This window comes from Lissotriton vulgaris, chromosome 10 (assembly GCF_964263255.1).
Source record: "Lissotriton vulgaris chromosome 10, aLisVul1.2, whole genome shotgun sequence".
Lineage (NCBI taxonomy): Eukaryota > Metazoa > Chordata > Amphibia > Caudata > Salamandridae > Lissotriton > Lissotriton vulgaris.
Window position 1 is genome coordinate 930,245,731 of NC_141698.1, and position 24,908 is coordinate 930,270,638.

At 44.1% G+C, this 24,908-nt stretch overlaps 1 protein-coding gene across 1 annotated transcript in view; it reads left to right on the forward strand.

Annotated features, from left to right (window-relative positions):
• ASNS (asparagine synthetase (glutamine-hydrolyzing)) overlaps positions 1-24,908 on the forward strand; it is a 241,834-nt gene that overhangs the window by 119,571 nt on the left and 97,355 nt on the right. The window contains exon 9 of the mRNA XM_086941926.1: positions 6,103-6,203. Within this exon, the coding sequence (XP_086798052.1) occupies positions 6,103-6,203 (101 nt within the window). The remainder of the gene's footprint in view (positions 1-6,102; positions 6,204-24,908) is intronic.

Here is a 24,908-nt window from a genome sequence, read left to right on the forward strand (position 1 = left end):
GAAGACAAAATAGATCAGGACTTTTCACTTAACCATGGACAAGCACTGGCAAGTTCAACAAATTTGATACTCGGAAACCTTTGCAAGAAAAAGCTGGACAAATCGGAATGTGATTACTCAGATTTACTTTAGGCAATCAACTCTAGCAGGGATTCAAGGGGACCAGCAAGTCAAGGGGACCAGCAAGATGCAAAGAAACAGTTTCCTCCTCAAAGATAGCAGTATTCAGTACAGGTCCGATGATTCCTTGCGTTTGACTTCTATGGAGTTGGCCTAATGCAATGAATATAGGATACTCAAGATGCTAAAGGATGCTAAAAATGCTGTGCAGTCAACAGGGTCTTCCTGGGGCTACTCTTTGATCTACTTTCTTGGTAAGTTGATTCTGACCTGATGCTCTTTGCTAGCCCAAAGAGCATCAGATGCAGTCCAACTTCAGTGCAGCCTCTTCTTTGCCAGTCCCAGGGTTGGCAGGGCAGTTCTTCTTTTGTCCTCTTATCCAATCAAGCAAAATCTGAGTTTGGATGCTAGGGGTGCCCTTTTTATGTGCAAAAAGTGCCCTCTGGGGAGGTCATGGTTAGAAAATAATGGGCTACCAGGTTCCCTCCTGGCTGCTGACAACTAATGGCAAAGTGCTCCATCTAACTGTCCCAGAAGACTCTATTTTGCCCACTCCCATGATGGCAAAGTCCCCGCTCACCTCAGCGCGGGGAGTTTAGTAGCCCACCCTAGAGGTGTGGATACATAACAGCTAAAAGCCCATGGAAAACCGCTTTGACAACTGGTTTTCCCCTCTCCACCCCCACAGCCAGGTTGTCTTTCTACACAAAAGAGCAGCCCCTCTGTAGCGTGATCACCATTATCCCTTCAAAGGCAGCCTCCCCTTCTGAAGCTCTTCTTTTGGGCCGACACCCCACGTGGCTTCCTGTCAGGAGGAGGTAACCCCTCCTCCAACGGCAGGCTCTTATTGTTACCAGTCCTGGGACTCATTTACACATCTCCCCAGGTGGACAGAAGGCTGCCTCAGCAGATGGCCACTGGAAAACGTGGGCAACTGACTGGCAACTTCCTAAAAGTTGCATGTGCCAACAAGTTTCATTAATTTCAACTTCGGCATTCAAGTTAGACTTAACATAGCAAGTTGTTTAATACCTTAAAGTACCAACTTTGGTAGTCCCATTCAGAAGTTATCAGAGCTGAGCAGTCAGCATGTAACCCTGTGCTCGCTAATGGGGCTACCAGGTTCTCTCCCAGTAAAAATGACAATTGCAGGTTTTTACTCTTAGAATAGGGTAAGCACATGTTCTACTTTTCTTTTATGCTGCACCTTGCCTCAGGACTCCGTAGGACTGTTGTAGGGGTGGCTTACACATATTAGAAAGGGAGCTTGGACTTTGCTTTTGATTAGAATGCAAAAGTCAGGCTAGCAGTTTTAAACTGCTCTTCCAGTCTGCAGTGGCAGACCGGGGGTCATGTTTTACCTTGTTCCACTCAGGGTGGTACAATAAGAGCTGCAGTCCCCGGAGGGACCTGGGTACCCGTGGTACCATATACAAGAGACTTAGGAGTTATGGCTTTGGCGCTGAGGTCTGGTTAGCAGACCTCAGTGCACTCTTAAAATCAAACAAGCATTGGCATTGCCAATAGGTCTCGCTTTTAGGACCTTATAAGTATTAAGTTATGCAGCACAATATCCTTGGTGCAACAACATCAACTGTTGCATGGCTAAACACAGAAAGGTCCCAAAGGCGAGACCTATTGGCTATGCCAATGCTTGTTTCACATCTCTGGAGCACAGCGGTGGCTTCAGCATTTGCAAGGCCACCCTCACACAGTCACATGAAGCACAGGTCACATCTTCCACCCTTTTTCAGGAAAGTCTTATTCCCATACATCACCAATCAGGCTAGTATAGGTGTTCAGCAACTGAAAACTTACATTTTTCCCGCAGATCAACACTTTAATTTGCCATACAATAAAGGCGGAAAATGGGTGATTTGTTGAGGCAATGGAGTCTCAAATATACAACTTGCTTCCGTTTCTTTTCAGAAATATGCCATTTTGTGGCTAATGGGCCACACAGATCTTAGGCTTCTTAACCCACTGAGCTTTCTTCCCACCTATCCCGAGATAAGCCTGCAGCTGCTCATAGGGCAGGGGATTAGGAGCAATTCATCCGTTTTTATGATAAACCTTCAGGGGATTACAGGTGTCATGAAAATTAAATATGGTCGTTGCTGGAACGAACAGAGACTGAAATGTCAGCTTTAGGTTGTTCTTCAAGCTCAAGGAACATCGACCTCCATAAAAAAGTTTTCGTTGAATATGGTCCCTTTAACGGCCTGCGACTCGCCGGTCCTTTCCCTCGCATTCTTTGAAGCAGATAAGTCATGGTGGCAGGTGACGAACAGCGCCAAACTTTCCTTGCACAAACCATTACAGGATGTGATGGAAATGGAAAACAAACTCGGAGTCGAGGTGTAGCAGCAGAAAGTTGTGGAGTCACCAGGGTGGAGTCACGAGGTGTGGTTACAGACGAGAAACACATATATTCATTTTGTAAGAACTTTGCCCTATTAAAATAGGCAAAAATGACAAATATGATCGCAAACTTGTTCTGGTTTACTTCATTGGCTACAAGCAGGCTGCACTATAAAGTACTTTATGGGGTTAAGAAACCTACTGCAGTGATCTTCGTTTGCACAGCAATTTCCAGAGCATTATAAATGCAGCATAACTCTGGTGGTTCATGCACTTGCTAGTGAGAACTGCGCGCCGTCATTTTTTTTCACATATACAGCGTAAACTCGACCCGAAGGTATTAGAGCGCTTTACATGAGCACAGTTACATTACAGAAGGAAACATTCATAGTTCGGTAGACACGGGGAGATTAAGTGATTTGCCCAGAATCACAGGATGGTGAGCCGACCCCGAGGCTCGAACCCAGTTCCTTATCTGCATGGCTACATCTTCTCTCCTTTGAGTCAACATAAAACAGCATGGAGGATTAGTGCACCCGTTGCCAGCACAACGTGTAACAAGCAGGTCACTGATATTTATTTTATGTTGATAGCTCAGTGGGTGACTGATTTTGTCGCAGAGACCCTTGTCTTTTCTGCAGGTCATACATTAGAATAGTTGTACTACAGCACTGCGGGTTATGAGCCAGCATCAAGGAGCTACATGCACTTTACAAGGCATAAGTTCCAAACGCGTTGCATAGGCGAGACCTAAAAAGGACTAGTGATGCCACCCAGGCCAAGTCACCCTTATAGTTTTGGAGTCTTGAAATAGTCCGAATTGTTACACTTTTAGGAGGAGTGTGAAGTTTACTAGTTGTGTTGCTATCATCGGCAGCATGGTGGGGGCGATGTATGGTGAAAGCTGCAGTGGCCTTCAAGTTCTGACAATAACCCTGGAACATACTTTTCTTTGGTACAAATCAAGCACTGGCTCTGAGTCAAAGTCTGATGACAAAATAATACCTATCTACTGGGTAGTGGTGTCATTGAAATCTGCTCATGCGAGATTTGATGACGTGAGGCATCGTCAATGATGGACACTTTGGCAAGTGGCGCTGCTTAGTTACCAGAGGGGCCCGGCCCGCGCAAATAAAGGTGTTGCTGGTGAGAGGGAAAGACAAGAGCATCTGGGCGGTGCGGCTCGTCGGAGATCCTCTCCGCTAAACATGGCGGGAAGGGGGAGCAGGGGCGAGAGGAACGGAGACCAAAATCATCTTTTCTTCTAAGGTAATTTACATATTCTTCGTTTGTCCCTTTTCACACTTCCTAAGTATTCAAAGTGGCTGTATGTGTTTTACTGTGGGTATTCAGCGTGGGGGAAGGGCTGGCCAAGGCGGATCTCCCGCAATTACTGACAGCATGACTGACCCACCATTGTCTGTGGGGCAGCATGGAATTTATAGTCCAGTAGAATTCAGGAGAAAACTGAATAATAGTGCTTTAAACTGACCGGAACTCGCGGTTTTCCCCTCCTGAGTGCCGGGACTTCTCCTTGGCCAAGGAGGGTTCCGGTACTCCTAGTGTCAGCCAAGCAGACTCGAATGTATTCGTTCTGTACCTTATCCATGTGAGTACATGCGGAAAGGTACTGATTTGCATTATCGCATGGGTGGGAGAAAGGGGGGGGGAGTGGAAAGGACCAGTCACACACTCATAATCAACCACGCAGGCTCAGATTAGAACCTGAGCAGTCATTTAAACTGTACTTTTGAAACGGGTGTCTTACCTGCCATGTCTCAGGATGCATAGAGAAATGTCCATTAATAACAGTATTGTGGATCTCCAGGACATTAGCAACAAGCGCACGCGCATCGCGCTCACAAGTGGGCGGAGTGCGGCCGAAAGCAGGGACGCGCAGCCTTTCCCTTGCGGGAGCGAGTGGGATAATTGCTACCAGATGGCGCCGCTCGCTCCCGCAAGGGAATCGGCAAACATGCACACGTTGCCATTCAAAGCAATGTAACGCGGGCCCATTTTTGCCCCCACAGCTGTTCCGATTACTAAAGGTCTTATTCCAAACAGCGCATGCACTCTGCGTAGGCGAGACCTAAAACCCTCTGTCAAAACTTTGCAGGTGACCATACAAAAAGCGGCATTTTCTCACATTTATGTATTCTATTTAAAAAAAAAACCACAAAAAAAAACAGATGCAGTGCCATTACAGTTAGAGAACAAAACAAACTAAACACTGAAATTTGATAGTTATGCTGAGGTCTTCAACTCATAGCTCGCACAGCAGCCATGCAAAGCACAGGTGGCACACTAAACACAACCTTTGACCTCACCCATGATGCAACAAATGCAATAACTAATAGTAATCTTTAGATGAGAATAATTATCTCATTATTTTCAACAGTATTAAAGTGACTGTTATGAATATAGTATTAACTTTTGGTTTGAGTATGTTTTGTTATTTAATGTGCTGTGCTTTTATGTGTTACTTATTAGTTTAAATTGTGTAAGGTCATAAACATTGAATGAATTCACAATTATCTGACCCATTATTTTAACTAGTAAAGGGATTTACACTAAACCAGATGAAGGCACTTCCTTGGATACATTTCTACTGTTCATGCAAAGATTGTCGCAATTTCATTCAGCTGTTTTTTTATCTTTAGAGAGCACAGAATCCTATAGGAGTTCAAATATGAGCTGTCACTTTTTGGCTCCACTTTATTCTCACCTTGCCTGTGAAGGATCCGCAAGAAACGTGGCCTGCCGAACACAAGTCGGAATAGCTTTTTTCGTGCAAGGTTTTGTGTAGATTCAAATGTGACAACGTTATTAAGAAAATGAAAAAAATTACATTTCAATGGAAAGTCTGATGTGTCCATAACTACACATTGGCTATTTTGTAGTAGTGTTCCCAAGTCTACTCTCTGGCTTTCTGTGCTGCCACTGCTGAGCCTCTGCTCTGCCTCAGACCACCACTGCACACCAAATGTGGGCAGCGAGGTGTGCCATGAGACCAAGAGGAGTCTGAGCAAAGCTCCATAGCTTAATAATACTGTGGTGCCTCTGAAATACTGGTAGCCAGGCAGGCACTACAGTTCTTGACACTCTCCAGCATGCCTCTTCATGTCACTTCTCTTCTGCATGTGTTGTCTCCAGGCTCCAGGGCATGAGTGGGTGGATGCGAGTAGGTGGTGTCCCGTGCTGTGCCTCCTTCTTCCTTTTGGCCTGCAGGAGATGGCTGAGCCCTTTATGTGAGCTGAGCAGTGGTGTGCACTTCATCACAATGCTATCCCTTAGCTGTACAATATGTGGCATCAAGGTACACCCTTTGTAATTTTTCAAAACGACCTAGCTATTTGCATTTTTGCTTTGAGGACTCCAAAGAAGAGTCGAGTCAGTACTCAGAATATTAAAGATCCTGATGGTAAACATGACATCAAGCAGCATCATTCACCGCCAAATACCAGGCAGGTATCCCTTTCCACACTCTCAGAAACAGAAATAATAATTTGTAAAATATTTTGTTATTTTACCTTGTGTCATTTTACATCAGATATACTGCGTATAGAGCTTTGTTCGTCATTTGTACTATTGTAATTTGCACATTTTGCACTTATTGGACAGGCTCCTTCTCCTGAAGAAGCTGCAGAAGAGAGTGAAAAACTGCTGAAAGAACTCTACATGTTTGATGTACTGCGTGCAGATAGAACTACAGCAGCTCATGGGTAATTATATTTTTGAAAACTGTAAGCTGTACATTTCTAATTTCTTAGTACCTAGTAGTCAGACAGGATATCATACAATTTACCGGTACACCGAATGCCTGCTTTCTGTAGACATTTAGGCATCTCCAACACTGCATGGTGTGAAAAACTTAGTAATCACACATATAAAGGAATATCCAGTGCCAGGGAGCATGGAGTCCCTAAACACAGACCCGTCACCAGTAATATCCAGCCACCCATGAGAAGAGTGTATGCCAGGGCCTGCACATTAACACCTTGGCTGCACAGGATATTCCTCTCCTGTGCTGGGCCATAATGATCTTGGGTGTGGTCATGACGAGCTCAGCTCGTCATGAGCACACGAGCACCGTGCCTCATGACGAGCTGAGCTCGTCATGAGCACCGAAGGGGTTAAATAGAGCATTCATGTAGATTAACTGGAAGAACAGATTCTTGTCGGTGAACCATTCATGAGTCCAGGGATCCACTGGATCCTGTTGTTTTTTAAATAAATGGAGCCTGTACTGAACTGGTGGATCCCCTAGATCAGCCTTTTGCCAAGATTATAAAAAGCTGAGTTAAATGTTTTGAACCAATGAAAAGCAAAATACTGGCCCAGGCGATGTTACTTAGTCATTCTTTCCAGGACACCAGTTCCCAGACTTCACTGTGAGCAGTGGGACTTTTCTTGGGCCATAGTTTACTTTAAGAAATGCGTGTCAAAATACTTCTCCTTTAGTTTGCTGTTTCGCAGATAGCTTCTTTATCCGCGCAATTTTGGCATTGTTAACACTCCACAGACATATACCACTCATGAGCTATATTCTTTATATGATGATTTCCATTACTGCATTTTGCCACTTTTGAAAGTACCATGTCAGTGGAAGTTGTTTAGTGCACTAGTCGTACTGTGTAACTGTTTAGTTTCACTTTTAAAAAGTGTCCTTCCCAGTGAAAACCTATTACTTGTAAAAGGTGTTTCTAGGGGTTATCTTCTCCAGTGTAGGCATTGTTTTGCACTCATGGCAAGAATGAACTTCATTCTGGAGTAAGGTATTCATAATTAATCTCTCAAATTGGCCACCAGTGATATTCATAATCCTTCCAACTTGCCAAAGGTAGTGCCAATTTGAAGTTCGTATGTTCCTACTGCAAAGAGAATCTTATATGACTGTTTCTGTTGTTTTGTAACACATTTTCCACATCTCAGTTCGCATCTCGAGGTAATTATTAAGTTCAAACCTCTTTGTATTTAAGGTGTCATGAGTGATGTCATGAGTGATGTCATCAGTGATGTCACTGACCTTGTCATGAGTGATGTAATATGTAAGGTCATAAACAGTGCATTGAGGGGTGCGAGTTAAAGTTAGCTCTGGTAACTATAACTGCTGAATTTCTCTGGTTATGGACGAGTGAAATGTCAGCTTTGTTTTTTTCAGCAAAATTGTACTTTAAAAAAAAATTCTATTTCCTAACTATAATGTTCCTGTAACTTTCGTTTATTTCAATGAATTTCTAAGGTTTTTTTAAATGCTAATTCCTAACTATAACGTCCCTGTAACCTTGTTTTTTTTCTGTGTGCAGATTACTTGGTTTAGCCAGAGAAGGTTAAAGTTTCATCAGTTGCTGGCTTTGGTTGAATCCATTGTGGATTCCCAAGCTCCTCACCTCATGATTGTGCACTGTAGTGGCAATGACCTAGGCACATTGACTGGGGTAGGACTGGAAATCCAAATGGAAGAAACCTTTGCAGACCAGATGTCGGTTTTCCCTCACACTGTCTTGGTGTACTCTAATATATGCCAGAGACAGAAATGGAAGTGGTCAAATCAATTTTGACTACAGATTGAGACGGAAACATGTTAATAAAACTGTGTTCGAGGCATGTGTGCTGTAGATACACACGCTTTGTATACTCCTGCCATCTAGTGTTGGGTCCGGATGTTTGCAAGTTGTTTTTCTTTGAAAAAGTATTTCCTAGTCACGAGGTAAGGTGACTCCTCCTTTCGGTGATAGTGCGTATTTTCATCAACTACATTGTTAGATTGTTTTTTTCCTGCCATCGGGTTCGGATGTATTTTGCTGTGCTCCGGTTCAAACCCGTTTTTTGGGTTCCCTTCGACACGCAATCCTCTCTACCTCGACAGTATTGTACGCATTCCCACTTCTCCGCTTATCGTTTCAACATCGGAATCGACCAATCGGAAAGCTATGAGGCCTAACCACGCTTGGTTAGCTCTCCGTCAATGGATCGGACTTTGCTTAAATTCTGTCCTAGGTGCCACGCTAAGTATCCGCGCACCGACTCACACGAACTGTGGAACTTGTGTTTGTCTCCCGAGCACAATGAAGAAAATTGTGATGCTTGCAGATCGTTTTGATTAAAGAAGACTTCACAATCCTCAGGCTCGACCTCAGAAGACGCAGCGTCAAAGCATCGAGGACACGCCGGACATCTTCGGTGAAGACTCTGGCCAAGAAGATATCGAGGTATTGGCTGCAGAGGAGGAGAAAGCCTGCTCTGAACAAAATTCAGGCTCAGAACTCGACATCGACCATGACGCCAAAGAACTTCCACAGGGTCAAGGTGACATAAGTACCAAAGACTCCTTTCCCCCACAAACTATCTTGAAAAAACATAAGGCTTCAGCACCACCTCTGCCTTCTGGCCAAGGTCGGCACCAAGACAACGTTTCAGACGCCCCGCCCTCGGGCCCAGCACCAAAATCACCAGTCAAGCCTTCTGGCTCGGTACTGAGTCGACAAAAACCCTCTGTGGCGCTGAAAACCTCTGATTCCAAGCATAAGCTGAAATGCCCTGCGCTGAAAGCCAAGCAACCTTCGGAACCGATACCTTCCATGCCAAAATGCCAGCCTCTGTTGGCACCGAAAACACTGGCACCGAAAACTTTGGCACCGAAACATAAAGATACTCCTTCAGATCCCAAAATCGACATTATCCCATTAACACCCGATCCAAAATCAAAAAAGACTGCATATTAACCCTGATACTGGTTGTGTTTACATAAAAACACCTCAGAAACGCAAGCTTCAAAAAGGTGACATTTCTTACCAAATCCCCTGGAAGAAAAACTGTGGCTACACGTCCTTTTCATTTTCTATCACCCCCACCTCCAGCACCTCTGTCACAACCTCAGATTCCTTTGCAGATTACACCTCAAGATTCTCCTCAATCTTATCATGACGATGAAGATGCAGATGATGGGGGGATAAATATTCCAATAGATCCATGGACAGATTACACAGTGGATCCCCCTGGTGACACTGATCCAAACTTATATCCAACCAAACCGTCTTATCCAGGCGACAATGCATCACACCATGAACTCATTGCAGGGCTGCACATTACCATGGGATAGAGTTCCACAAAGAATCACTAGAAGATTCTTTGTTTGAGACACCAGCATCCACACATAGGCAATCACAATCACTCCCACTGCATAAAGGCTTGATGCAACATGCTGAGGAAATTTTAAAGACCCAGTCAGAGCCCGCATCTTAACTCTTAGAGTGAACAAAAAATATAAAGTCTATCCTACAGACCCCATCTTCATCAAAGGACAATTGCCTTTAGATTCCCTAGTGGTATCAAATGCTCGTAAGCGAGCAAATTCTCGAACTTCAGGGTATGCTCCTCCACCAGATAAGGAGTCCAAACTAATTGACACCTCTGGCAAATGCATAGCTGCTCAGGCAGCAAATCAATGGCACATTACAAATACCCAATGCCTTTTAGCTAGATATGACAGGGCACACTGGGACGAAATGGAGCAACTTCTCCAATACCTCCCAGATGAGCATAAGGCTAAAGCACAGGACTTGGTAAATAAGGGTAAGCTAATTTCAAATTCCTCTAATCGATGTGCTTTAGGTGCTGCAGCCACCGCAGCTAGGGAAACTAACACCAGCATCATGCTGAGGAGACACCCTTGGTTAAGGATCTCAGGTTTAAAACCTGAGGTCCAACAATCAATCCTAACACACCCTTTAATAAGGAACACTTAACGTTGACCAGGTGTTAGAAAAGATGAAAAAGGACACGGAAGTCGCTAAATCTATGGGAGCACTTCAAACTGCATCCAATAGAGGTTCTTTTTGTCGCTCAATCTACAGCGGAGAGGCAAAACCAACATCCCCAGATCAAAATTCCACCACTTACAAAAGTAATAACCAGTCTTCTCCCTCCAGAGGTTTTTTCGAGGTGGTTATAGAGGCAATGACTTCAACGGTGGGGGTAAGGGCAACACACCTCGTAACTCCCCTTCCCCCAAACGGTGCCTTACCCACGCTTCCCCCTGATTATACCACCCCTGTCAGGGGAACACTTCACCAATTTCTCCCCATTTGGCAGTCTATAACATCAGATGAATGGGTTCTTGGAATGATCCAACATGGTTTTTGCTTGGAGCTCGCCAGCAATCACCCAAACATTCCACCACGATCTCACAAGTTATCTTCAGAACACATACACTAGCTAAAGCAAGAGGTCCTGTCCCTCCTACTAAAAAGGGCAATAGAGCCAGTTCCCATACAGTACCAAGCCTCAGGGGTTTACTCTCTGTATTTTCTCATCCCCAAAAAGGACGGTCCCCTAAGACCTATTTATGGAAAACCCCACTGTCAGAAATAAGGAAGAAGAACTGAGGGAGCTAAACCACAACATACTGTTAGAACATTTTCACATGGTGATACTTCAACAGGTGCTCCCACTTTTACAATGAGCTGACTTTATGTCTACTCTAGATTTAAAAGACACATATTTTCATGTTCCAATTCATCCGGCTCATCACAAATACCTGGGATTTGTGATAGCAGGCAAGCATTACCAGTTCAAGGTACTTCCCTTCGGAGTGACTACAGCGCCCAGAGTTTTCACCAAATGCCTGGCAGTGATTGCTGCTCATCTCAGAAGACAATAAATTCACTTCTTCCCCTATCTAGACGACTGGCTCATCAAAGTCAGCACTTACCAGAACTGTCTGCAACACACACAGATCACAATAGATCTACTTCATCAACTGGTTTCACCATCAATGCACAAAAATCACACCTGCATCCATCACAGATGCAGTCTTATCTAGGAGCTACTCTAGACACAGTCAATGCTCTAGCCTCTCCCAATGTAGCCAGAATACACAATATTCAAGCTTCCATTCTACAGTTTCAACCCAACCAAGCATTAGCAGCCAGAGTGTTCATGCAATTACTGGGAATGATGGCATCCTGCATCGCAATTGTACCCCATGCGAGGCTTCTCATAAACCCCCTACAAGAATGCTTAGCACGTCAGTGGAATCAGTCACATGGTCTATTGGCCGATCTAATGTTGGTAGACGGCCGCACCCATTCCTCTCTGCAGTGGTGGAACTCATAAATCCTATCAGCAGATGGCCTTTCCTCGACCCTGTTCCACAAATCATGCTCACAGCAGACGCATCTCTAAAAGGTTGGGGGGGCTCATCTAAAAGATGACACAATACAAGGCGTGTGGAGCAACAAGCACAGTACTCTACACATAAACTTTCTAGAGCTCTTACCTGTTTCCCTAGCACTGAAAGCATTTCAGACTCAGCCCATAGCCAAAACTGTCCTACTCCGAACGGACAATATGACAGCAATGTATTATGTGCAGAAGCAAGGCGGGACACACTCTCTCCAACTGTCAACACTCGCTCAAGCCATTGAAATTGGGCGATTCATTATCTTCTGGTAGAACATCTCCCAGGAGTAAACAATCAAATTGCCGATCTCCTAAGCAGAAGAAGACAACAAATTCACAAGTGGAAACTTCACCCCCAAGTTCTCCTTCCTTATTTCAGACATCGGGGTTTCCACAAATAGACCTTTTTGCCACAGCCGAAAACACAAAATGCCCAAACTTTGGCTCCAGGTACCCACACCCCCTATAAGAGGGCAATGCCCTATGGATGAACTGGTCAGGGACATTTGCCTATGCTTTTCCGCTCATTCCTTGGGTGGTTGGCTAACTCAGGCAAACATTTCTCACACTAATTTTGGTAGCTCCCACATGGGCTCATCAACCATGGTACACCACCCTGTTGGAGCTGTCACTAGTTCCACATCAGAAACTACACCTAAACTCCAGTCTCCTCACACAGAGCCATTGTGAAATCAGACATCAAAATCCCAAAGAACTGAATTTAGTGATCTGGTTTCTGAAGTCATATAGTTGGTTATTTAAATTTACCACCAGACTTTATGAATATTCTAAAAGAAGCAGGAAAACCCACTACCAGGCCTTGCTATGCCGCAAAGTGGGAAAGATGTACAACAAAATCAATCCTTTAGAAGCTTCTATACAAAACATTATTTGTTACTTGCTTCATTTGAAACAAACAGGTCTGGCTTACCCGTCTATTCGTTTGCACCTTGCAGCAGTAGCTGGGTACTTACAAAATAGACATTTGTCACTATTCAGAGTCCCAGTAAGCAAGGCCTTCATGGAAAGCCTAAAAATGGTATTACCACCAAGGATTCCCCTTGCCCAAGTATGGAATATCAACATTGTTCTCACAAGGCTCATGGGTCCACCTTTTGAACCATTACAAAAGTGCCCTTTACGGTTCTTCTCATGGAACTTTGCATTCCTTATTGCTGTCTTATCACTGAGAAGAGATGGTGAGCTACAGGCATTAACGTTAGAAGAACCTTTTTTTCAGCTACATAAAGATAGGATAGTTCTCCGTACCAACCCAAAATATGTTCCCAAGGTAGTTTCTGCTTTTCATATAAACCAATCGGTTGAGTTACCAGTTTTCTTTCCTCAACCTGATTCGGTGGCAGAATGCGCTCTTCACACACTTGTTGTTAAAAGAGCTTTACTGTAATACATATATAGAACAAAAGACTTTCGCAAAACAAAACAACTGTTGTTGCATTTGCTCCACCCGACAAGGGCAATCCTATTTTAAAGTCTGGTATTGCTAGATGGATTGTGAAGTGCATTCAAACTTGCTATATTAAAGCTGAAAGAACTTTATCCATACTCCGAGGAGCACATTCCACTCGCAAAATAGGGACATCAATGGCCTTTTTAGGCAACATCCCTTTAGCTGACATGTGTAAGGCAGCTACATGGTCTACACCACACACATTTACCAAACACTATTGTGTAGATGTGTTAACATGCCATTAGGCTAATGTAGGCCAAGCAGTACTAAAAACACTACTCCAAACAACTACAACATCTACAGGTTAGCCACTGCTTTGGGAGTGTACTCCTTTATAGTCTATGCAAAGCATGTGTATCTACAGCACACATGCCTCCAATGGATAATGTTACTTACCCAGTAAGCATCTGTTCTTGGCATGTAGAGCTGTAGATTCACATGCGCTCACCCGCCTCCCCGGGTACCTGTAGTTGTTGCAGTTCTTAATTATACATTCATAGGCATGGACATCTCTATACTACACTTACTTACTCCATTCTCACCCGCTTGCGCAAAAACAATCTAACAATGGAGTTGATTACCAAGCGCACTATCACCAAAAGGCCGAGTCACCTTACCTTGTGTCTAGGATAGACCTCTTCGAAGAAAAACAACTTGCAAACATCCGGACCCAACACTAGATGGCAGGAGTACGCAAAGCATGTGAATCTACAGCTCCACATGCCAAGACAGATGCTTACTGGGTAAGTAACATACTTCTGCATTCCTCAGAGACTATCGCATAGGCTGTATCTATAACAACAATCTGCTTTTTGACATGCATGAAATTTATAGAAATGATGGAGTGCACTTTACAGATGAAGGCAACAGGGTGTTTCAAAGTAAACTGAAAGTCTGCATCCAGTCTTATGTGTAGCAGCCATATACATACAACCAACACAACTAGTACCTGAAATATTGTGACTTTTTTCTAAAAGTTTATTTTTCTTTTGTTTTCGGTAGTCTTCGCAGCAACGTTGTGATCCCTTCGGACACATCCCGAAAACGGAAAACAAAAGCACAAATTCAATGGCCACCAACACATCCAAATATAATATGTAAAAAAATCCATTCTGAACATTGCCCTTCACACATTACTATGAACACACATCTTTCACAGCATGTTTAAACTCATATTTTTGTACTAAGTTTCTTTAAAAACCATCTTTCAGACCTTTTTTTTTTCGATGTTAACCGCGACGATCTAGCCTTTTCCATAAAGTGAAAACACACGTGCACACACATTACAATATTTTGCACACTAGAGGTTTATTACTGTACACTTCAAACTCATGTTTTTCTAGTGTCTTTCAAGAAAAACCATCTTTAAAAGCTATTTTCTGTTTTTGCGATGAGACCGTAGATCGCAATGACGTTGATCCTCGCGTTTAGAGCAGGAATTTAATAGCCACCACCACATTAAAAAATGCTAACTATATAATTAATTCTAACCATCATAGTAGATAACTCACTATATAAATAACTCTGTAAAAACATTTACCAATATCTCTTTTACCCATTTAGTGCTCCCGTCGGCCAATGGCCGATGGGAGTACTACCTCCCTAGTGCTGCTGTCAGCCAATGGCCGACGGTGCCCCGTCCACCTAATTGAACGCCCGCACTGCGCCGAAATAATGGCCGCAGTTAAGCCGTTAACAATGCATACGATAATTCATTTATATTTTTACCAATATTTGCGATGATGTTGATAGTCGCGATGGTAAATTGGAGACCGCGTTGGCTGTTGTGGCGAATATCGCCCGCTATTAAATAAATCTATTTTGAATATATAATTTCTGTCACTAACACCTACTTTTCTCAACTATGGGGTCAGAGTATCTCCACCCTTACCCCTTATGTGGGCTTTCACACAGATTTTCAGCCCGGGAACCGTTCCTGATAGATAAAATAGTGGGCGCAATTTTCTATTCAGGTTGCGTCCAGTCAATCAGAGTATTCCCGTTGGCGAGTGCATTCGCGATCCATTGCAAAACCATTGTGAAATATCCGCGGCCAGAGATATCACTGAAATATTAAACTTACATTTCTCAAAAACTACTGAACGAATTTACACCAAATAAGTAAACCGCACTTCCCTGAACCGTCATCTACCTCCCTGCCAAATTTAGTGTATGTCCGTTCAGCGGTTTGGGCTGTAGAGATTGGCTGAAGGTTCCTATGAGAATTAACATTACAATTGCAACCTTATTTCGTGCCTCAAATTCTCGGTCCCCACTGCATGGATCAACCCCAAACTTTCCCAAACAATAATACCCACCGTGACACATATGCTAATCATAGGGGTGTTTTTCTAGGGGTTAGTTTGGAGAAGTGGGTAGAGGAACTCGAAGTAGAAGTAGGATGTAAAGAGAAACAGCTCACACATGATTAGCTAGCCATTGTGGTGGCCTCAACTGTCGTGTTTAGCCAGCGAATGTGCCCAAGGCCAATTTGTGCACCTTTAACCACATTCCTCATCAGGCTTTTACTTACGCGGGGGCACGCCGGGAGGTGTTACCATGCGCTCTACAAACTCCTTTAAACTAAACTAAACTTTCAACAAATCCATTGGCAAATAGCGTTGATATATTTAGCACATGAAATATCTGCTGACTTGTAAACTCATTTCAGAGGCAAACAAAAGCTTGCACCCAAAAAGGAATTAACCACTCCCAATATAACAGGGGCTGTACATGCAGTGAGTAGAACCATTTAAACATGGCATATAGCAGTGTGAGAAAAAAAACATATATTTTTTTACATGTTGTTTTCTCTCTGCGTATCTGGTTCAAACCCTTCGTCAGATGATTACTCAATTTACTAGTGATTATATAAAGAAAAACATATTCAGAGTATTTTTTTAACATTGATTGCACTTTCTTTTTCCAAGGACAGTCATCATGATGAGAACTATAATTGGTATGATATAAATAAAATCACAGTTAGCATAGTATATCAAGTCAAGTCAAATTAGCTTTATTCGAGATGTACTCATAAAAGCATAAAAAAACATTCCATAATTTATACAAGTATTTGAACAATAGGAATCTACAAAACACATACATATGGATAAAAACAATCCTAAAACAATGATATAATAAAATTCATCTCGATTGCTATAAACAAAGAGTCAATTATGACTAATTACAATAAAAAACTTCTTGCACGGTCTGGCTGGGCAAATTTACCTTAAAAAGAAACACAATGGACACACAGTCAATAGTCAAATCCTAAAATGTCTGCCTCAGCGCCCACACCCATCCTAGATATTTCGCAGTTGATATTGAAGTGAACGGTAAAGTGCTGGTGCGTATAAGTCTTAGTGCTTCGGCACTGCTGCTCGTACCCAAAGACTTGCACATTGGAATTAACCAAACGCGCCTTGGGATTACGTATACAGGACAAACAAAGAGGAAATGAGCAATGGATTCCGTCCCCACAAGCAGGACAGATATTACTGCTTGCACTAGCCCACCTACTTGTTAAAGACCTGAGGGACAGAGATCCTGCTCTGAGCTGGAAATAGAGCTTCCTATCCCCAGGCTTGGTGATGACATCCCAATATTGCTCTAACCTGGGAATACAAAAAACACAGTTGATGGACAGAATGCAGAACAATGTCATACATTCACCCCAGTACAGAGATCTGGGTCCAAATCCATCGTTTTTTTGCACTCCACACCACCCCATTTCAGACATGGCCATATGCAAATCAGTCTGACCCTGTGCCTCATGGGAACCGTCCAGCCCGAACTGCCAAGCCGTGCCTTCCCTGGACCGGAAACAAGCTTCCGAGGACCGGTTTCTGGCATTCCAGCCGTCTTCAGCTTGAATCCAGTGGTGTGGAGAGCATGGGACTCACGTCTGAGCATACCCATCCCACTCGGGGTGACAAATGCAAAAACCCCAGTTGATGGACAGAATGCAGAACAATGTCATACATTCACCCCAGTACAGAGATCTGGGCCCAAATCCATCGTTTTTTGCACTCCACACCACCCCAGTTCAGACAAGGCCATATGCAAATCAGTCTGACCCTGTGCCTCATGGGAACAGTCCAGCCCCAACTGCCAAGCCATGCCTTCCCTGGACCGGAAACAAGCTTCCGAGGACCGGTTTCTGGCATTCCAGCCGTCTTCAGCCCGGCTTGCTTGAATCCAGTGGTGTGGAGAGCATGGGACTCACGTCTGAGCATACCCATCCCACTCAGGGTGACAAATGCAAAAACCACAGTTGATGGACAGAATGCAGAACAATGTCATACATTCACCCCAGTACAGAGATCTGGGCCCAAATCCATCGTTTTTTTGCACTCAACACCACCCCAGTTCAGACATGGCCATATGCAAATCAGTCTGACCCTGTGCCTCATGGGAACAGTCCAGCCCGAACTGCCAAGCCATGCCTTCTCTGGACCGGAAACAAGCTTCCGAGGACCGGTTTCGGGCATTCCAGCCGTCTTCAGCCCGGCTTGCTTGAATCCAGTGGTGTGGAGAGCATGGGTCTCACCTGGGAATAAGCTTTGCCTCTAAAAAAACCCCAGTCATTGTTGAGGAACCAGTGCCACTCCAGATTCAGTGCGCGACCTGCTCTCAATAGATCTCCTTTAGACTATTTTTAGATGGGAAAGTAGCTGTCGCCGGATTTTCCCACAGCATCTGCATGCCCAGGCCCACTAGAGTATTTCTAAGTTCCTTTAACCAACTGATCTTGTGGAAGACGTCGGATTTTATGACATCCATGAATCCTTCAGCATAATGCGAAAGCTCCGGTGTAGTCCAAAGCCTACGCCAATATAAGATAGGGCGGAGCCTTGCTACGTCCGCAATTGCCCTCCTTCCAAGATCATATCTAAGTGGCTGTAGTGGAGTACTCTAGGGAAGTCCAAAGATACTGCGGAAAAACTTTTTTTCTGAAAGTGTCAGTGGTCTCAGTTTTTCAAACCCCCCATAGCTCCGCGCCATAAAGCGCGGAACTGAGGGCTTTGGCTTCATAAACTTGGAGTACAGACTTTATCGGTTTTGTTAATGATTTTTTATGCTCCATGTTTAAAGCCCCTGCGTGCTGCCGATGCCTGAGTGCTGCTATATCTATATGTTGGTCCCATTTAACATCTTTCGACAAATGAATCCCTAAATAAGTAAAAGCCTTGACCATTTCCAGCGGTTGTCCATTCATAAAAAGTTTTCCTCTAAAACTATGGTGCGGATTAAAAACCATGAGCTTAGTTTTTGCCACATTAACTTCCAACCCATGGTCCAAACAAAACTCCTCAAAAATAACTAAGGCGCGCTGTAAGCCACTCGGAGTTTTGGATGAAATCAGCTTGTCATCCGCAAACATTAAAATGGTATCTTCACACCAGCTAGAGTAGGAGGATCTATATTTACTGATGACATGCGGGCAACCACTCTAATTATGTACAATGTAAAAAGCGTGGGAGCCATTGAGCAGCCTTGGCGCACACCACGCTCCACCGGGAATTCAGAGGTAACTCTGCCCTGTCCTCCCCACTGTATCTTTGCGGAGTTTGCCTCATGCAGCCTCATCAATAATGTTAGAATTTCCTCAGAGAGGCCTCATTTTTTTTAAACTGCCATTAATTGTGACCAGGGGACTAAATCAAAGGCTGCACGTAAGTCAACAAAGGCAGCATAAAGGCTGCCTTTGCCTAATACCACAGTCTTCCATTGTAATAGGGGTAAAGCGGAATACCTCGTGAACCGTACTTGTGAGTTTACGGAACCCCGCTTGAAAAGAAGACAATATTCTATTTTCTTCAGCCCAATCAAGTACCTTATTCAAAATCATCCTCCCAATCACCTTTTGGACAGTATCTATCAAGCTAATAGGCCTGTAATTTGCTGGCTGGGCTTTGTCAACTTTCTTATATACCGGTATTATTATTGCTCCTTTCCATGATACCGGGACCGGTGCACCCTGGGCCACGGCATTAGCCAATAGCATGATGTACTTGCCCCAGCGTTCTTTATCATAAAGAAAGACATTCGCTGGGACCCCATCTGGTCCTGGTGCTCTACCGCTGGCCACCGTGTTAAGAGCCACTAAAACATCATTGCCATTAAAAAATTCATGCTTGTAAAAAACAGGTCTAAAATCATCCATCATATTATCCAAATGGTTACGTGCATATTGTGGTCTAAAATAATTTACCCAACCTTCCTGCGAAACATGATTTACCCGTGGGTCAGACTGGCCCCCCCGCCCCCACTTGACAATGTTCCAAAATAGTCTACAATCCTTACTATCGCTTGCCTCCTTTAATTCCTGCCAGTGTACTTCATCCCACAACTTCTTGGCATTACATATGCACCTTTTGTACTTTTGTCTGGCTAGACGGACAGCGTCCAAATCCCGCCCCCTAATAGCCGTGCCTAATACAATTCTAGCACTCCTACAGTCACTGGTATACCACTTAAGCGGTTTAGGGATGGTTGCCTTGTTGTTTTTGACTGGTTTAAGAAAGTGGTCCCTGATGCCCACATAGAGATTATCGTGCAATTTAGTTACATCACCCAGTTCTTCATTGGATTTATTTATTTGCTCAATGTCCAGTATAGCTGTATCAACCGCCTTGCTGATATTGAACATGACCTTATCATTGGTCATGACGTGCGACCATTTAAGCCTGGGAATGTCATTTGTGGGGACGCTTTCAGGAGTACAATATGCACCCATATCTAGCTCTGGTTGTTCTGACTTCCACCATTGATGGACTACACACAGGGGGTTGTGATCACTTTCTATTCGTGACTTAACCTCCATATCCACTATCGAGTGCCAAAAATTCATACTACAAAGAACATAGTCTATCCTGCTTTTATGTCGCCCGTTATCAAATGTGTTGGCCCCTGCCATGTCACTCCGAATTCTCCCGTTAAGTGCCCTTAATACCTTCTCATAGCAAATCGCATTAATATGAATGACATCCTCTGTCCACCTTGCTAAGGGTCTAAGATCCAATTTAGGCACCCCCCATTGCCTATCTTCCTCTTCCCCAGGATACAAATCATAAGCAACCAATGGTTCAAAGGTTGGGTTTAGATCTCCTGCAACAACTACGCTATTCTTCACAGAATTACATTCCAAGAGAGAATCCAAGGTCGCCATATCATGGGACCTCCCTCCCCTAGTTCCCCTAGCATAGACATTATAAATATCCAAACAACTCAGGGGGCCCAGGTCTACTCTAATGAGCTGAATGTCATTACTCTTGGTTGATAACTCCTTGATGGTAAAAGATACATTTTGGCGAACCCAAATAGTTCAACCGCCCATCGGGCACCCTTTGGGCCCTTTGATAGCTGGAACAAAATAATTCAGATAACCCTCGGCAAAATGTGGTTCGCATGACCAAGTCTACTGGAAGACGCATATATCAAAATCATTGATGAAAATGAGCCATTCCGGAGATTGTAATCTGGGGCCCAAACCTGCTATATTCCAGGAGATTAATTTACCGCATCCAGAGCTTCTGCCATCAGATAAAGGAGTGTTTACATTACTTATCGACATTATACTAGATTGCCTCTTTCCCCCAGATTAATACATGTGCTTGGGACGGTTGTAGGGTGGGCCTCACTCACCGTGATCCTAGCGGCACTCATATTATCGTGTTGATCCGCACCACTGTTGAAACTTGTATACCTCTTTTCAGTGCCAGTGTTTCCCTCACTGTGATTACTCCCTACATCAGTGAGTGGTCTTGTAATCAAGTAAAGAATATGTAAAGAATTGGGTTAATAGTTGTGCAGGATGCAAGTCTAATGCGCAAGTGATATTTCCACAATTGTCTCCCTCCTGGAAACCAAGCAGCCCATTGTACCCCTTGACACTTTCCGGTAGCGAAGCAGGGTAGTCTAAGGCTGACTCAAGGTAGGTGGTGTGGGTTAGTAGTCTCCATCCGCTGGCATGCAATATCAATACTCAATACATGATTGTCCAGTCAGTGCTTTTTCTTTTAAAAAGGAAAAGTAAATTTGTTAGAAATTGGATCTCTAGTAGGCAGAGGTTGGCACCCTGTCCAAACAGGGACCACAATCCTAGTCCGGGTAAGTCACAACACAACCTAAACTATCCTGTGCTCATCCTCTGGTAGCTTGGCGTCATTCAGGCAGGCTTAACGTAGAAGGTATTGTGTACATTATTTATTCAATATCTCATACAGTAACACAGCGAAAACACCACAAAAAGACCCCACACCAGGTTAGAAAAACAGATTATGATTTTATAAATAAAGTAAGATAAAAATGACAAAATGACAAAAATCGATCCAGTAGAATTCAAGATATGATGCAAAATATAGTGCTTAGAAGCAAATAGCGCTCAAAGAGTTAATTAGTCGTACTGGACCAGGGAAATGTCAAGAGTTTAGGACATCCGCGATAGAGTGCAGGCCTGACTTAGGCAGGGCTCACTGAGCAAGAGTACCATAAAACTTGTCACAGCATGAGATGTGTCGATGATTGGCACATATGGGGCTTTGCGCTGGAGTTCTCGATGCAACTGCAGCGATGTGTCAGTTCTGTTGACCAAAGTTCTGGTTCAGAGTGCTCAGGTTCTGAAGGTGATGCACTGGGTTTGTCCACATTGGAAGGGCGATGCGTCAATCTTCTCTATGCTGCGGCAGCAAAGCGTTGGTTCTGAAGCAGGGGTTCCGGATGCTATGCGTGGTTCAAAGTGCGATATGCGAGGCAGGTTCCTGCAACAGCAGCAATGCATTAATTCTTCTCTTGCATCAGTTCCACTGGAGCAAACCCCCTAGGTCCATTTCCAAGGGTCCAAGATTGGGGTGGCACCACTTGGAAGGACAGACTCACAAGCAGCAGGCCCCAATGGTTGGAACAGGAGAGTTCTAACTCTTTTGTGTCCCTGAGACTTACGCAACAGGAGTCAAGCCAGCAAGCCCGCAAGCCCTTTGAGTCACTCTGGGTTCAAGTGATGCAGGCTCAGTAACCTGGGCACGGGAACAGCAGGCAGCAGGGTAGCTCAACTGTTCATGAGCACAGCAAGACAGAGTTCAGCAAAGCAGTAGTCCAGCAGAGTGCTTCAGACCTACTAGTAGCATTTAGTTTATCAGCCATGGGCACTTTACTAGGGATTTATTTGTAAATTCGATATGCCAGTTGGGTATAAGCCAATATGACAATTTTTAGGGGAGAGAGCACAAGCACTTAAGCACAGGCTAGCAGTACTAAACCCAGCAAAAACGAGTTCAGAGAAAGAGGAGGAAGATGGCAACATGTTTGGGGTGACCCTTTAGAGAGGGCCATTTTCCATCAACATTTCTAACCCCCCTAGTCGGTCATGAACCCATGATCATAGTACCCCACCTACCCATCCCAGATATAATGTTCGGCCAGCTGATGCACAAATTACAATCATCCTTAAAATTATACCTGAAACATGAGTGGTGGGCATAGGAATCCTACAGTAGGGAGCAGAAAAGCTTTCGTCCCCCTGCAGAACTCAGGAACCAGGCCAAGCTCAACCTTTAATTATTTCATTCCGCTGGAGAACAATTAAGCAATTTACACCTGAAATAGGAGAGTGGGGCCTGTCAATGACTGCAGTCCCACCCCGCACCCCTACGAAGGACGAGGGACTAGACCAAGCTGAACTTTCGTTTTCCACCCCATCGGAAAATTGTTAGGCCCTGCATAACTATACCAGAATCTGACCGTGAGGCCTCTGTGTGCTGCCCTGCCCCTTCTAGCTTGCTGTACAGCTCCTGTGGGCCACTCTGGCCCTTTGGTTGTCGCTTTACATGGAGATCTGATGTCGCTGCTGCTGGCTGGAAACAAACCTCCGTGGAGTGGAGGCTGATGGGCGGGCCTGACTCCAAATTGAAGTCTGCTGGGCGGTCAGACTTCCAACCTGTGATCAGCAAGTACTGGTGAGACTCGTTGCCTAACCTGGCTCCCGGTCTGATATTGGCAGGCTCTAGAGTGAAATTGAGGGCTTGCCTGCTGCCTCATGAGCAAGGCTGGTGGGCGGGCTAGTGACCGGTGGATGAAGATCCAGTAAACACTGCAAACACTAGACCAGCATCGAATCCTTGCCTGTCTCCTTCATGGATAGAGCCATTTTATTAATTTATCAAGCCTGTCGGCGCTCCCCTCCTTCTTTTAAATAAATATAAAATCTTAACTCTATGAAGTCCTGACAAGTGGAGGAATACCTGTCTAAAGTATACAGTAACAAATCTACTTATCTGAAAAGATACGACAAGGAACTGGCTTTTCTAACCTACCTAAAACATCTAATCATATAAAGTCATCAAGTGAAAATACATTGAAGGCTAGGCATAAACTGTTTGCGGTGAAATCTTACCAATTTACCTGAAAGGGGAGGGAAAAACTACAAGTTCATGCGAAAAGTTAAGAGACACTCAGCCTACCTTCCTGAAAAGACTTACAGTTAGAAGCTAACATTACTATGGGCAGAATTAAAACACAGAGAAGCCAGTCCCGCCCACCTTCCCCGGCGCCATGTGCACTGGACCGCCAAGAACAAGTGCATCTGTCAAGTCAATCAACACAACACTCTGAAAAATTAGACCTAATTTTGCAAGCAATAGAGACTTTGTGTACTTCAGTAGAATCACAAATCAAGGAAATCCGGATAGAATTCGGACTTAGACACAGAAACTGAACGCAGTGTGTCAGATATGGTACCACAGCTGACCGACCAAGTAAAGACCTCCTATTAATTGCAGAATAAAATGCGGTGATTGGAATGCTGAGTGGAAGATGCTGAAGGAAGAGCCCGAAGAACCAATTTCCACTTAGTTGAAATGCCTAAGGGCTCGGAGGTTTTGCAATCCATGATTGATTTTTTAGAGGAATGGGCGAGGAGCTTTTCTCGAACATCAATGCTCACTCCTCATTTTTCTATGGAAAGAGCACATTGTGTGCCGAGCCGCAGGCCCCAGTAAGGGGTACGTCTACGTCGAATAGTCGCAAAGCTGCTTCATTATAAAGACCAGGATGCAATCCTACAGGCTGCAAAACACGCTGCTCCTCTCCCAATACGAGAATAGCAGAGTCTCTGTTTTTCCGAACTATACACAGCTGACCCAACCGAAATACTCTCCTTTCCTCTCTGTGAAGCGACACCTCTGAGACCTGAACATCCAATATTACTTGATGTTCCTGGGTGACTTCTGGGCTTTGTGTATTCCCTCTAGCCATCCACACATAAAGGCAGCTTAGGTGTCTTGATGGGCCATCTTGGGTGATGAGAGAGAGTAGCTGGACACTGCCTCACTCTTACACCTGAATAGGCTATGTCCTGTTTACACACGATGGGCTGCATATCCCCTGGAGTGAGTCTAGAGCCAACGCAGGAAAGGAGGACTTCCTTGTTATTGATATTCTGGACCAAAACTGGAAGTGAAAAGAGCTACCATACTACTATTAAACACTAACTGCGAGGCAAGTAAACAAGACGCTGGAGAAGCAGTGGTAGACAAACTACCAACTTCATGAAATAGAAAAACCTAAGCAGGATATGGAAGCCCTGCACTTGGAAAGTAAGTACACTTGACTAATGCTCCTGAACAAAATGTGTAAACTATGTAGGGCAATTTAAAAATAAAATAGAGGAACAATTTAACTAATCTAAAATAATTTCTGCCAAGTAAACCATTAATGCAGCACATAAAAACTATCTTCAGTCTCAAATTCTACAAAAACATCAGCATTTTGAATG